Genomic DNA, 15482 nt, shown 5'->3' with positions numbered 1-15482 from the left:
GTTCATTCAGCCTCTTTTTAGTAACCAAACTTTTATTTTTAAATTTATATATTTATTAATTAAATATTAATATATTTTCTCTCTCTTTCCTTTTCATTTATTATTTCATTTATTACTAATAAATATGAACCCTATATTTTTATCTTTTTTATAATTTTTTTATTATTTATATATATGAGTATTTATGATTGATTATTTTAATTTTATTTTATATATATGACCATTCATCATTAATTATTTTAACTCTATATATTTCTTCTTATTTTTTTTTATATTCACATTAATTATTAATTATTTTAAAATTGTTAAATCCCAATAATTGAATATAACAATAAAAAAATTTTCAACAATAAAAATCCTTCAATACAAAAATTAATTATTTAATAATTAAGAATTGAATAATAATAAAAACTCATTCATCAAACACCAAAAGAGTAATAATCAAATATTAGACAAAACAATTCATTTACTACTAATATAAGTTCGTGAATAAAAATTAAATACAAAATTATTAATTTCTTTTTTATTTATATTAAACTAAATAAGAAAAAACCTTTTTTCATTTTTATTATATTAAATTAAATAAGAAAAAACCCTTAAAAAAATATTACAATAAAACATAAAATTCAAAATAAATTTTTAATTTTTTTTTAAAAAATGAGAATTTAAGAAATATGAGAAATAAAAATGAAATATAAAAAAAAATTAATATTAAAATAATAAAAAAATTAAGAATAAAATAAATTACCTAGTTTAATTAATGAAAAAGAAGGATAGAAAAAATATATTAATATTTAATTAATAAATATATAAATTTAAAAATAAAAGTTAACCATGGTTACTAAAAGAGGCTAAATGAGCCAATTTTTGTTTAAATGATCTTTTATTAGTACATACGTCTACTAAGTGAGTTAGTTGTACAAGTACATACGTCTAAATATATATTTCTCTTTTCATTAATAATTTCTCTTTCTTCTCTTCATTAAAATAAAATATACCAACCACACTTTAACCGTCTCTTATCCCTAAAAAAATAATATACCAATCTCAATTGACATTTAGCATTGTGACCTCACACTTTAATCAATCAAATATTTGATTCATACTTTTTTAACCAATTTCAATTGTTACCGACCTATTATCTATCGACAAAGCACATCCCAATCACACTTGGTTTTAGGGTTGTACTTGTTTTGTTAGGTTAAAAGTTCAAAACATACATAAAACAATTTTAATTTTATTTTTAACCGTTTTAAGTTTATGTGCGGATCAACCCACAATCCGACCCAAGTATCATTTTACTCTAGTATATATATATTCAAATTAACCGCATCTCTTGACCCACAAATCCGGACACTTTGAAATTAAGCATTATTATATATAGGGGTGAGCAATTGATAGATTAATCCGATATCCAATCCGATCCGAATTTGAAATACTAATTCTGGATCGGATTAAATTCATATTGGATAAGGATTATCCAAATTATCTAAATTATCTAAATAAAAATCTATTTTTCAATTTGTTTTTCTTTAAATTGCATTTCATTTAAATATAATATATTTTTTACTTATTTCTGCATCGTTTAGTCAATAAGATTTTTTTTTCAAATTCAAATTATAAATAAACAATATTAATTATAAAATTAAAAGTTTAATAATATTGTCTTATAATTAAACATTAAAAAATAAATTAAATAATTATATTTTTTAATCAAGAGTTGAGATTTAACAGACTAATCTGAATCGAATCCGAAATACAAAATTTAATTAACTATTTTGTGTTGGATTAAATTCGGATTGAGTTTAATTCGGATTGAATTTGAATAATCTAATTAATTTAATATTATTGAATAATTTCAAGTTGACATTTACAAATATATAAATATTTTTTAGTTTGGATTGTCATTACAACAAAAAGGACTTTCGACGACGCTTATATGCCAACGCATATATTAAGCGTTGGCAAAAGTTTAAAGAAATAAACTTTTGCCAACCTTTATACCTCTACAACTACCTTTATTTTTCTTTATATACAAATTTTTTTAATAATCTTACAAATTAACTATTCTAAATTTTAATATTTGTTATGTTTTATTTTTAAATTTTAAAAATATTTTATTTCACTATTTTAATATTTTTAAAATTAAATTTGACTTAAAATTTATTAATCATAAAATTTTATTATTATTTTTTATATGACATATTTTTTAATTTTTTATAATATTATTAAAAAAAATTATTAATTTTTTTTATTTAATTATTATTTAAATTGAATTAATGTAAAATAAAAAATAATATAAACTAAAAATAAATTAATTAAACATTATATATATTTAAGAATAAAAATTAACTTATTTCTTTTTTAAAATTAAGAATTATTCTGTATATAGGTATATAAAAAAGCCCAATTCCAAGCCATTTGTCATTTTCTATCCTAATAGTTCGTTACAGAGAGCTATCCTTAACGATGCTAAAACCCTAACCGATAAGCATAAAGCTTAGGCCAAGATCAAAGAATGGAAGAAGCTAAATCTAAAATGGATTCTCCATCTCTGCCTTATGTGAACGTCGATTCTTCTCTTCGAGCTCTCGCCGGTCAAGCTGAAGGTTTCGGCCGCTCTGCCATCGGCGGTCTTCACGGTCCACTTTATCACGTTACTACTTTGGAAGGTCAGTTTATTCCTAGTTTCTCTATCTCTACAGTTCAATTGAAGCATGATAATGTTTGATCTGAATCTCTGGATAGTTTATTATGATTTCATAACGATTTCTTCTTCTGTTTATTACGAAAATTGAACTCGATTGTTATTTGTGAATAATTTAATCAATTCCATTGACACATTTATGGCTTACTCTGCTTGTTAGTAGCTTAATAAGATTAGAATTGATAATCCACCATTGAAGTTGTATATATTAGGCACAAGCTTTATGATATCTACAGTTGAATTGAAGTATAATATTATTTGATCTGAATCTCTGGAGAGTTTATTATGAGTTCATAACGAATTCCTCTTCGGCTTTTTACAGAAATTGAACAAGGATACTCTAAGAAGGTTTGTAGAAACAGTCTCATTGGATCCAGCAAAACATATGTCGTGGCTTGTTGAAAACATTATTTTTCTTGGTCTTATTGGATTCATCCATGGAGCAGAAGATTGGTATCTTTTTATTTTGTTTCCTTTCAATTACAAATTAGTTTTTTTCCCTTTCTGTCATACCTGATTTTTGGTGTTAAGTTCTGGCTTAATTTTGTTATATTATGAAGTTCCTTCATTTGACAGAGATAAAGTTCATCATTTGTCTCTTCCAATCAATGTAGTTTCTCCATTATTTGGATTTTAGAATGCTTCTGGGCCGATAAGAAGTTATAAGCTTAGATCATGTTTTTAGATGGAATTATTATACTGGAAGCCCTTGGTACTTTTTATTTCTCTTATTACATTTTTTATTCTTTTAACTTCTGACACTTCCATTAATAGTCAGGCATAATAATTATGGATGGACACTGCAATATATTTTTGGAGAAACTTTTCAAGTCAATATTGGTGCCAATTTGAGACAACTCAATGCTGAGATATTGCTTGCCTTGTTCTAGAGGTTGCTGGAGAAATTTTTTACTACGGTTTCATCAGGTTTCTACAAGGTTTGTAGTTTTTTGTTTATTTATTTTATGTTCTCATCATCTTTGGAACAACCCACGTCTATTTACAATTAATAATCACTGCAAAACATGGAATTTCAGGATGATGAGTAGGGTTGGCTGTGTTCACAGGATTTCTGTCTTTTTCTCTTCATCTAAGTCAAAACATATTTTCCATAAGTATCTCAACTTTCTAGTCACAAAATTCAAGAATTCCCAAGGCAGATTTTTATCTAGATTTTTCACTGAAGAAGGTTTGTTTTAATGTCATCCCTTTTTACTGCCATCTAATTTGACATTTCTGATATTGTTTATTTTGTTCATGTTTTTAAGTATTTATTGTCTTTTCTATCTTGTTTATCATTACCCTTTACTAAATACTTTTATGCTTTCATTTATCAGCAAAAATAATTTTGGGACACAATATTTAGAAAAGCTTTATTTGCTAAAGCTTAAGTTATATTCCTTGTGTTTTGTATGAGAAGTATATGCAGAACATAGAGTACAGTTGTCCAATTCCTTATATACATAGTGTGAGAGTTGCTGCTACTTATTCTGTATTCTGTTTTGTGTATTCACTAACTTTGCTTTCTTATCTATGGTTCATCTTTCTTGGGACAGGTATTCCATTAGCTGTCCAACTGGAAAGCCTTCGCTCTTTCCTGTTTCTTTGTTCTCAATCAGATGAAAGTTTACTTGTCCAACTTCTGGCTGAATTTCCTTCGCTGCTTGTTCCTCTGTCTAGTGATATTCAGGTTATACATCTTTTTGGTTAAAGATTTTCATTCAAAGTGTACATTAAATGATTTTGTATTAATTGACAATAATATAATCTTTTCCTTTTTATCCAAATTTATGCATGTTATTATCTTCTTTCAGGATGTGCGAGCTGCGGTATCTTATATAATTCATCCTTCTTTGTTAAAACTATGACAGGTGAAAGTGGAAAATGGAGTCACTTTCTCGGGGAACTGCTAAGCTTAATGGTTGAATTTAAAGCATTGTTACTATCTGATAGAAATGTGCTTTTCTCGTTTTTTATATTTGTTCTGGGCTGCTCACGCAATAATCTTCTACTGCCAGAAACAATTGGAGAAAGGTCTTTAACTGATTTTATAGTACTTTTTTTTGTTCATCTTATACATATTCCAGGCCATTGTATGATCTTTTCCTCTCCGTAATAGTTTTTGGTACTTTGTGCCTATACCATAGAGAGTTGCATGACTTTACTACAATATTTAGTAACCACATCCCATTCTTTTCAGGTTTGAAAAATCTAAAAAGAATCAGATCATGCATTTCATTGTTGGCTTTGCTCTAACCTTCCTTCTTTTGCACTGGTAAGTTGTCAAAGGTTCTTAATTTCTTTTGCTTGTTGTACACTTATATTGCTGTTGTTCTTGAGCATCTATTTTTTTTATAATTGAGATCTTTGTTAACAAACTTGTGTTCCCCCGCCTCTCCCTTCACTTTACAGCTAAACATCCTTTCTTTGGTCAAAGGAGTGGATGGTCAACTCTTACATGTAAAAGATGTTAAAATATTGGCTAGCATTCTTTTGAAAAGGCGCCATGAATATCATATTCAACATGCAGAGTTTTGCCAAAAGTTGTCAAAGACAGAGGTTTATATCCTCTGCCTTCTACTAGAGGGTATGTGTTGCATAGAATTTATTGTTTGCATTTATGTAGGTTATTATTATATGGTATTTCAAAGTAGGAAAAATATCTAAATTATTATTCTCTAATTGGTAGACCTGTGCTGAATTTGTATCTTCTTCACCTGGTGAATGTGAAGACCTACTATTGGAGGTGCTGCAGGTAAAAGATTTAATACCTCAATTCTTGTAGCTACAAAGTCCATTATATATTTTTCTCTTGACAACTGTTTTGCATTAATAGCAGGGTGAGCCAGCCTCTAAAGATCCAGCTATTTTGCTGCCTTTCATAACTGTCTTGAGGAGTCTCACTAACTCATTTTTTGGAGCTATGAGTAATAAAAATCAGGTTATTTTTAATTCTTTTCACTGTTTTGTTGAATTGGCTCTAAAAATTCTTTTCCCAAATTTAAAATACTTATGAACCCTCTAGGGAAGCTCAAGTGGCAATGGGTGTTATCTTGGAGACCAATGGTCAAAGGTTGATTCCCACTTGAACTCCCTAATCATATAAAACCTCAAAAACTTATTTCTTTGTATGTCACTGGATTCTCAATACCTGAGTAATGCTACTTTTTATTTAGAAGTGGTCAATAGTTTTCTCTTTATGTGTTTAGAGGTGGTTGTTGAGTCAAAGCAGATTCCTCCTTTTCAGAATGAATTGATTAACTCATTGACTGCCTCTTTGATTGACTCCTCAACTAAGGAGGAGGATACATCAATTGATACATAACTGTTATGATTTCTTTGTCGTCAAACAATAAGTTTTCCTATTTGTCAAGCCAAATATGTTTTTTTTTACAGTTAGGCTTAAGTCAGATGATGAAGTTGAGAATGTGATTGCAAAAGTACAGAATGGAATGGCTGAAAAAGGTTCAATGCTTTTACGAATCTTAAATGACTTAATGACTATTTTGCTGTTATTTGTATAAAAGTTTAATGAAATTTGTGTTTGACAGATGTGGTTGCAGGTCAAAAGAAAATTATTTCAGAGGTCGTTGATGTGAAGGTGGGAAGACTTGTCTCTCTCTTTCAAAGTTTGGTACCAACTTTGGAGGCCTTTTATTTTTTTATTATTGATTATGTTTTGTTTGTATTTCCAGCTTTCTGAACTTAACTGCAGCTTCAAGCAATCTGATTTAGCTAAAAACCAGTTAGAAAGTTGTAGACAGAAGAATTCAAATAATTTGTATTTTATGAGATAGTTTTGTTGTAAAAATTTATATTAATTTTGTTATAATTAAAATGTCAATAATTAGTATAAATTAATTTTTTTTGATTATTAATTTAATTTTAAAAATATTCAGATAAATTGTAAAAATAAATTAATATTATAATATAAAGAATGGTTAAAAATGAAATAGACTTTTAGCAACGCTTAAATTAATGTTACCGACGCTTATTTAAGCGTCGTTATAACTTGCGCCCACCCTGCTTCTGGCGACGCAAGAATAAGTGTCGGTAATATTTTTAGCGACGCTTTTAAGGGTTGGCAGAAGCCTTTTTAAGCGTTGCCAAAAGTGTTTTTTATTGTAGTGTGTCCAAACCATATTTCATCCAATTCATATCCGTATTAATTTGTAAAATATTTCGGATTACGAATTAGATAAATTTAGTCTGAATTTAATACAGATCGGACAAAACTGAATGATTTTATCCGTTGTTCACCCCAATTATATATATAGAGTTAATTAAAAAGTTGAACCTATATTGTTAAGAATGTCTCACATTCATCAAATTTGATGTTGAATTAAAAATATATAGTTTTATTAGCCTACTTGGTTAAATAGTTGTATTTATTTTATTATGTTGCAAGTTCAAAACATACATATAACATTTTTAATTTTATTTTTAATCGTTTTAAATTTATGTACGAGTCAACCCACAATCCGATCCAAGTATCTATTACTCTCACATATATATTAAAAATTAATCATAATTCTCAACCCGACAATTCGAATCATTTGTAATTAAGCATTATTATTATTATTATTATTATATATATATATATATAATAATAATCTAATGGCTTTAGGCGCAACTTGCGTTCAAAAACTCGATGGTTCACGGGATTCTGCAATTCACACCAAGTATCGCATTTTGCTATGTTCTTCATCGATGCGAGAGCCGAGATATCCGTTGTCGAGAGTCGTTATTTTTACTGAAAACTAACACCAACACATATTCCCAAGTAAATGGGTCTAGCATGGGTAGTCTTTTTTACATTCCTTGGCGGTTTAGGCCGGGGTTTTGTTTATGAGTTGGGGGAACATATAATATACCCAAAAGAGGATACAAAACATGCACCCCAATCACATGAAAGGAATAGACTGACCAATGTCAATCAAAACCCATTTTTTTAACATGTTCGCTGGTTATTTGAAATAGTTTTCGACAATGATCCTTCCACAGGTTCACCTACGGAAACCTTGTTACGACTTCTCCTTTCTCTAAATGATAAGGTTCAGTGGACTTCTCGCGACGTCGCGGGTATATATATATATATATAGTGTTACAATATAATGTTCACACCTCTCTAAGAAAAACAATTGATTTTTTCTCTTTTATATAGGGATCTAGTTTCTAATGAGAAATACCACTGAGTTTTAAACATGTGAGCAATCAATTTCAATTTCAGATGTAATATATATACGAATAAAATTGGAGTGTTCCTTTTCTTCTGTGAATATTTGAAAACAAAATAGAGACAATAGAAAGCTACAAGGGAAATAGAACATTTCAAAATGCACTGTATGAAACAATACTTTTTATACTAATTAGCATGTAATCCGTGCATTTGCACGAGTAATAATATAAAAAACCGTGAAAAAAATATTATGATAAAAATTTTATAGGCGGGTCAATTCACAATCCGACCCAAGTATTCATTTACTCTCACATATATCCAAATTAACCACAACTCTCGACCCGGCAATCTGGAAACTTTAAAAATTAAACATCATTATATATATATATATATATTAGTTAAAAAGTTGAACTTATATTGTTAAAATGTCACGCGTTTATCAAATTTTGGGTTGATTTAAAAATATAAAGTGTTATTAGCCTAGTTAGTTAAAAGGTTGTACTTGTTTTGTTATGTTGCAAATTCGAACCATACCTATAACATTTTTAATTTTATTTTTAACCGTTTTAAGTTTATGGGGGGGTCAACCCACAATCCGACCCAAGTACCATTACTCTCACATATATCCAAATTAACCAAAACTCTCGACTCCACAATCAGAACACTATAAAAATTAAGCATTATTATATATATAATATATATATATATATATATATATATATATAATATATATATATATATATATATATATATATATATATATATATATATATATATATATATATATATATATATATATATATAAAAAGACCAAATTAAGATACAATTAATTCTAACATCTCTACCCATTTATTTATGCCTATAAAAATACTACAATGTGAGTTTGGAAAGCAAAATCTACCTCTACTATTTAACAAAATTTGAATTAAGATGTATTCCAAGAACATGGGAATGAATGAATGTCTTTGCTCTTGATTTTTGCAGCCCTCGTTTCTCAAACCACGTCCCGGTCTCTCCTTGACACCTCGATGCTCAAGAGGCACAAGCAATGGATGGTGCAACATAATCGTGTCTACAAAGATGATGCTGAGAAGTACACTCGGTTCAACGTATTCAAAGAGAACGTGGAGAAGATTGAGTTGTTTAACAAAGCCCGGAAAGGCTCCATACAAACTCGGAGAGAACCGGTTTGCCGACCTAACGAATGAAGAGTTCAAGCTAAGGAATAGGTTCAAGAGCCAGACATCTTCAACCGATTTCTTCCGATATGGGAACATTTCAGCAGTGCCCGCTACCATTGACTGGAGGAAGAAAGGCGCAGTTACTCCAGTCAAGGACCAAGGCCAGTGTGGTGAGTTCGCTTTTGTAGGATTTACTTATAAAAAATAAAAAGGCCTCATTGATCAATCGATAGGGTGTTGCTGGGGATTTTCGGCTGTGCCATGGAAGGAATCACACAGCTAACGACTGGTAAGCTGATCTCCCTGAGCAAGAGCTAGTTGATTGCGACGTAAACGGAGTGGATCAAGGCTGCAATGGCGGTCTTATGGATGATGCTTTCAAGTTCATAAAAAGCAACAGAGGCCTCACAACCGAATCCAACTACCCATACGCTGGAACTGATGACAAATGCAGCAAAAAAAAGGCAGCCAACCACGCGGCTAAGATAACTGGATTTGAAGACGTACCCGCAAACAGCGAGAGTACGTTGCTCAAAGCTGTGGCCAATCACCCTGTTTCGGTAGCCATTGATGCAGGAGGGTTCAGTTTTCAGTTCTACTCCGGAGGTGTCTTCACGGGTGCGTGTGGAACCTCTCTAGACCACGGTGTAACGGCTGTGGGCTATGGCACTGCGGATGATGGGACCAAATATTGGCTTGTGAAGAACTCGTGGGGCGAGGAAGGATACATCAGAATGGAACGTGTATTAGTGCCAAGGAAGGACTGTGCGGCATAGCTATGCAGGCTTCATACCCAACTGCTGCATAAGCTAGCTCAGAAATGCCATCAAATTGTGTAAAAATGTATAGCATCAAGTGCTAGCTGTTATATCATGTCCATAATTGCAGAAGGCAATTGTCATTTGAACTATCATTAGTTGTTTATGTACCTGGAAATGGATTGTAAATGACAGATATTTGCTCCACATGCTGAACTTTTCCGTAACACATCAAGTGCTAGCTGTTATATCATGTCCATAATTATTATCTCACCAATCTCTCGGGATTTTCCAGCTTCGCCGCAAGCTGAGTAATTAAAACGCCCTTCAATCCCTACAATTCTGGACACAATAAAAACATGCTTAACTAAGTAGTAGTAGTGATGAGCAATAGTAGTTAACACATTATTATCCACTCGCCTTTAAAAGTGTAGCAGGGCACAACACCCATCTTTTCGCAAACCGAAACAAACCAAGATTTCTCACATTCTCTCCAGTGTAGATTATGGGCTGGCATGTCTCCATAACTGCACACATAAGAAAACAAAAAAATGATATAACATAAGGTGAAAACCGAACAACTGTGTCCCAAGCAAAAGCATTCAGCTCGACATGAACAAGATTATGGAGCATGTAAGCATTAAGGGGCAGTCCTGAACTCTTTGGAGGCGGAATTGCCTTTGGGGACACCTAATTTTTTTCACAAATAAGAATCAATGAACTTACCAACTCAGGTTTAGTAGGGCCAGAAGGTATATTGGGAACGCTCCAACGGAAGATGGCATCGACGGCCTAGACGGTTCCGGGCCCATAAGCGGTTTCGATTGAGGGGACAATATCTCCAATTATACAGACCAGACCATTGTGGATGATTGAAAGATGAAGTGGGTAGTGGAGAAGAAGAAATAAAGGATTTGAATCTGAAAAGGAAAGTGGGTGAAGGCTTGCAGAATGTGAGCTTGGGAACGGCGTCCGGCGGCGCCAGCCCTAGGGCGGAGTCAACTTGGGATAGGCCTGGTCAACGCGGGTAGTGGGTCTAGGGCTTCGGTCTCTTGAAGGTGGGTCTTGATCACATGGAAGCTTGAGGAACCACCTGAAGGCTGAAAGAGATGAACGGGGCAGCCTTATTTTATTTAAACTATCAAATTCGAAACTATTTGAAGTCATCGAATTTAATTGATATATTAGACGAATCTATCATTTAAAATTCAAGAATATAAAGAAAAAATTCAAAACCAACTCTGGATATTTAACCAAAATGGTTAAGGTTTGTTACATTAGATTCACTATGTCCAGGGAAATATAAATACAAAGTTTCAAAACACAAGAGGGTAGAGGCACGAGAGGGTAGAGGAAGATTTCACCATTGGAGATTTCGGTTTTGAATCATCTAAGCTTGTAAGGTTAGTTGTAGATTGTTCTTTAATGTAATATAACCCCGATTTGAGTCATTTGTTCAATTTGTGGATTCTTTCCATTGATGATTCATACTTCATCAATATATGATAATAATTCATTTTCCCTTCTAAGAACTCGTTAAAATCGTGTCAATCAAAATAAAATCCCTAAATTCAAATTTAAGAAAATGTTTAATTTGAATTTTTATCTTCTTGAAACATTTTGTTTTGAATTGAATGTTCATAGTTGATTAATATATCATAAGATTTTTACCCATTTCTCTACAAGTTTGTGTCAATCATAATATTTTTAAATTCAAACTATAAGTGTGTCTATCGAACACTACAATAAAATATGTCGGGGTTAAAATGGTTTTGATCTTTTGGGTGTTGAATTATGAGCTCATATCAATACCAATTGCTTTATCATATATTAAATAGGTCATATAGAGGCAAGAATGTAAAGTTTTTAAAATTGGAATTTCTTCATTATTTATGTCATGCATCTTGGTAATCATGCTTTGGATACTGATTCAAATTGGCTAAATTATTTACACACAATGAACACCAAATATACATCTACCAATATTCTTTATATTTATCTGATTGCTTCTATCTAGAAGTGGTGCTTATAAAGTAGGTTTGAAATTTTTTAAATTAAAAAAATATTTGGTGACATGTTCAAAATTCATAAAAATTCAAATATTACTCCCAATGACTTGGTTTTTGCACATAAATTTTAATAATTTGTTTATCTACAAATTCGTCAGTTTAATCTTATTTTTAGTTCAGCCTCTAAACTATTCAAAATTGTGTTAAAAAATATCTTTAGAACTGCTAAGTCTAAATAACTTAAAATATAAAAGACTTTTTTTAAGTTTAATTTGATTTTTCTTAGCTTGATGTCCTTGAATTTCAGGTATTTATTTTGGAATTACTTTGCTATTTGGATGACCATGATTAGGAATAAAATAGTCTATAAATAAGACACATGGTAGGACCGAAATTATTTTTAAAATATGTTAGGTTTGAATTTAAAATAAAATGTAAATGTACCGTTTTTACAAAAGTACCTAGAGTTAATAGTAGAGAACATCAAAACAGCACCCAATCAAATAAATAATTTTTTCACTTGTGTTTTCTAAAAACACTGTTTTATTTTTCTTCATTTTTGTTTTGACAAATTGAGTGATGACTCAAAGAAATTAAAGATTTATAAAAAGAAAATATATGATCAAGTTATTTTTGGTTTCACCTCATCATTTATGAGATTCGAGATCAAGACGGCCAATTAATTACGTGTGCGTTTTTCTTTTATTTTTTTTAAGTCACATTTCATATTATCAAATCTGCATTTTTCAATTTTCATTAGTTAGTAAAGTCTAAAATTTGTTGTAAAAGATCACATGTTCATTAACCCATTGTTTTGGGACTAGACTAATTAATATTATCCAACAATATTTAAATGTGTGTTTTGCACATAATTTATTATATCTCATTTAATATAGTAGACAGTTTTATTTTTATAAAATTATTATTAATATATTCTATACAATTCATAAGATAATTAATCTTATAACTTTAATATTGTTAGGAGTTAGGACATGGTATACCTTAAGACCATCCTTATCCATGACCAAATAATGGGTCATGATGTTGGTCATGGATGATCATGTCACTTTATCATGACCAAATATTGGGTCATTCCATGACCAAAACCAAAACCATGTGATTTGGTCTTTGTTTTTGTCAAGTTAGGACAAAAATCACAACCATGGTCATCTAATCAAATGATGTCTGTCAGTATCTGATTGGTTGCCCATATTTTCTTTATCTCTTATCCTTAAAACCCGATTTTAATATTATTTATAATTAAAAAATAAAATTATATCAAAATTCATAATTTTTCGAGATCTATAAATAGAGACACTCTTGCTATATTTCGGAGCACAAAAAAATCACTATTTTCTCTATTTTTACTAATTATCCTCCTTTGTTTACAATTATCCATAATTAATACTAAATTATTATGAATAACTACAACAATAATCCAAACACTTCCGCTGATTTTGATACCGAATATTAAAGTTTTCGACAGTTCAAACGTAATAATCCAACCGGGTGGCAAAATATGATGTCGCTGGGAGATAATTACGGTATATCTCAGAATTCGTCCCAAAACTTCTATCAAAACTCCCAACAAAATTTTGATACCTACCCACAAAATTACTAGAATTGCGCAAAGGGGAGCGACGTGGATTTCCAGGCATGATTGGGAGTATTGATTGCATGCACTGGGAATGGAAAAATTGCCCGACTGCTTGGAAAGGCCAATATCAAGGTCGAAGTGGGAAGGCAACACTAATATTAGAAGCAGTTGCATCTAAAGACTTGTGGATTTGGCATGCCAGGATCACATAACGACATTAACGTCCTTCATAGATCACCGGTGTTCGATGATGTTCTGGAAGGTCGAGTACCAGATTCCAACTTTGTGGTGAATGATAATCATTATGATAAGGTATATTATCTCACAGATGGTATCTATCCACAATGGGCTACATTCATCCAGTCAATAACTCTTCCCCAGACACCAAAAGAAAAATTGTTTGCAAAACACCAAGAGGCTGCTAGAAAAGACGTTGAGCGTGCATTTGGGGTGCTTCAAGCTCGATTTGCAATAATTTGTAAGCCATCGCTCGCATGGAATCGAGACGTTATTAGAAAAATCATGATGGCTTGTATCATTATGCACAACATAATAGTTGAAGATGAAAGAGACACATATGATGGTTATGATAACCCGCAGGAATTCATGGAAGATAATTATGCAAACAAACCGCAGAGGCGTGCAAGTAAGACCGGTAGAAGGAAGAAGTTAAAGCAAGCTGTATGTTGAACAAGACGGTGATTTTGAGTTCTCGAGTGAACGTATTGTGGATATCAATACGTATTTGGCCAATAAGGACGATGTTGCAGATAAAAACACGCACCTACTACTGAAATCGAACTTGGTCGAAAATATATAGCAATTATATGGAGCGACTGATATGTGAAATATGGTTGTTGGTGTTGTTCTCTTAATTATCGCCGTCTGTTTTAATTTCTACTATATTTAGTTTGTAATTTTCGCTATGTTAACAATGTATTTTCATTTCGTGTTTATTATCATTTAAAAATTAATTATTATTTTTAATTTAAAAATTGATTATTATTTTTAAAAATTAAAAAATATTATTATGTATAAAAATTAGAAATTAAATATTATTATTATATTTAAAAATTATTTATTATTTTTTAATTTAAAAATAAAAATAATATTTTTTAATTCATGATCAAGATTTGGTTGATCATGTATAAGCACAATCACAAAAATCTTGGTCATAAAGCTATTTTCATGATCATGACCAAAAAATGTTTCATGGATAAGGATGCTCTAAGACACCTTAATCTTTGTCCTTGTCTCATTATCACTTTTTCATAGTTACCTATAATTGTACTATCCCACAAAACGACAAGTTGGATCAATTTTATTTTATTATTAAAGCAATGATAGTCAATAAAATATTTTATTAATTTTATTATTTTGTATATATTAATATAATATTAAAAATGATATAAATATATATACAAATAAACAAAATTAATTTCTTAATAATAATAGTTTTATAATTCATTTAAATATAAAAATTATATTATATTTCAATATCAATTATTATAAAATTTGAAATAAAGTGCTAAAGTTCATTTTAATTTCAACTTTTCCCATCTAAACACCTCTACATGGACACCATTGAATTGGACTCATCATTTTATTTAACCCAATATGCTAACCCTAGGCTTTTAAAAGCTAATAACAAAAGGCGATAATAAGATTAGCATGTAGGCGGCGTCACAAGAGAGAAAAAGAAAGAAGGAAGATGGATGGAAAACGAAGAAGATCAGCGCCCTATAGTCTTCGACGGACATATAAGGTTGAGAAAGAGAAGAAGAATATACTGGAAAACGAGATCGAACCTATATCTCAAAGGTAAAGAAAATCAATCTTGATATTTTGAAATTTTTCAAAGCTTGAATTTGTATACTTTACTACGAAGCTTGTTGACGAGATTTAGAAATTTGTTGAGATTCTGAAATGATAAATTGTTATATGAAATCCGATAGAGTTAGATAATCAAAATTTTAATAACACAGTAGCTGGTTTTGAAATCCTTTCAAATCCCTACTCATTTTGCTTTGATTCTAAGAATTTATTTCAAT

The 15482-nt window shown here is 30.4% G+C and overlaps 1 protein-coding gene, 1 long non-coding RNA gene and 2 pseudogenes across 3 annotated transcripts; 3 read left to right on the top strand and 1 right to left on the bottom strand.

The window, feature by feature from the left end:
• Positions 1-2434: 2434 nt before the first annotated feature.
• Positions 2435-6462, top strand: LOC124934112. 2 transcript variants are annotated; one of them, XR_007099056.1, is made up of 10 exons: positions 2435-2672; positions 3030-3645; positions 3745-3896; positions 4264-4397; positions 4522-4741; positions 4908-4982; positions 5120-5294; positions 5397-5462; positions 5544-5648; positions 6259-6462. It is a non-coding gene; the product is annotated as an uncharacterized LOC124934112 (long non-coding RNA). The 2 variants fall into 2 exon arrangements; XR_007099055.1 differs by having other exon boundaries at positions 2437-2672; positions 4579-4741.
• Positions 6463-7308: 846 nt separating this feature from the next.
• On the bottom strand, positions 7309-7450 carry LOC124937159 (annotated as a pseudogene).
• Positions 7451-8853: 1403 nt separating this feature from the next.
• LOC124934111 lies at positions 8854-9922 on the top strand (annotated as a pseudogene).
• Positions 9923-13522: 3600 nt separating this feature from the next.
• Positions 13523-14121, top strand: LOC124934877 (putative nuclease HARBI1). The gene is made up of 2 exons (XM_047475370.1): positions 13523-13577; positions 13634-14121. Exons 1-2 carry the CDS (start codon positions 13523-13525, stop codon positions 14119-14121), a joined length of 543 nt encoding a protein of 180 aa, XP_047331326.1.
• The last annotated feature ends 1361 nt before the right edge of the window (positions 14122-15482 follow it).

Source organism: Impatiens glandulifera, chromosome 4 (assembly GCF_907164915.1).
Source record: "Impatiens glandulifera chromosome 4, dImpGla2.1, whole genome shotgun sequence".
Taxonomy (NCBI): Eukaryota; Viridiplantae; Streptophyta; class Magnoliopsida; order Ericales; family Balsaminaceae; genus Impatiens; species Impatiens glandulifera.
Note: the sequence above shows the minus strand (reverse complement) of the source record. Positions and strands in the feature narration are given on the sequence as shown.

What these genes read in the sequence shown, in the direction of transcription:
- LOC124934877 (XM_047475370.1), top strand. Translation starts at nt 13,523, where the DNA reads ATGGAAAAATTGCCCGACTGCTTGGAAAGGCCAATATCAAGGTCGAAG. An exon ending in ATCAAGGTCGAAGTGGGAAG is followed by an intron (nt 13,578 to 13,633) that starts GCAACACTAATA and finishes TTGGCATGCCAG; the next exon opens with GATCACATAACGACATTAAC.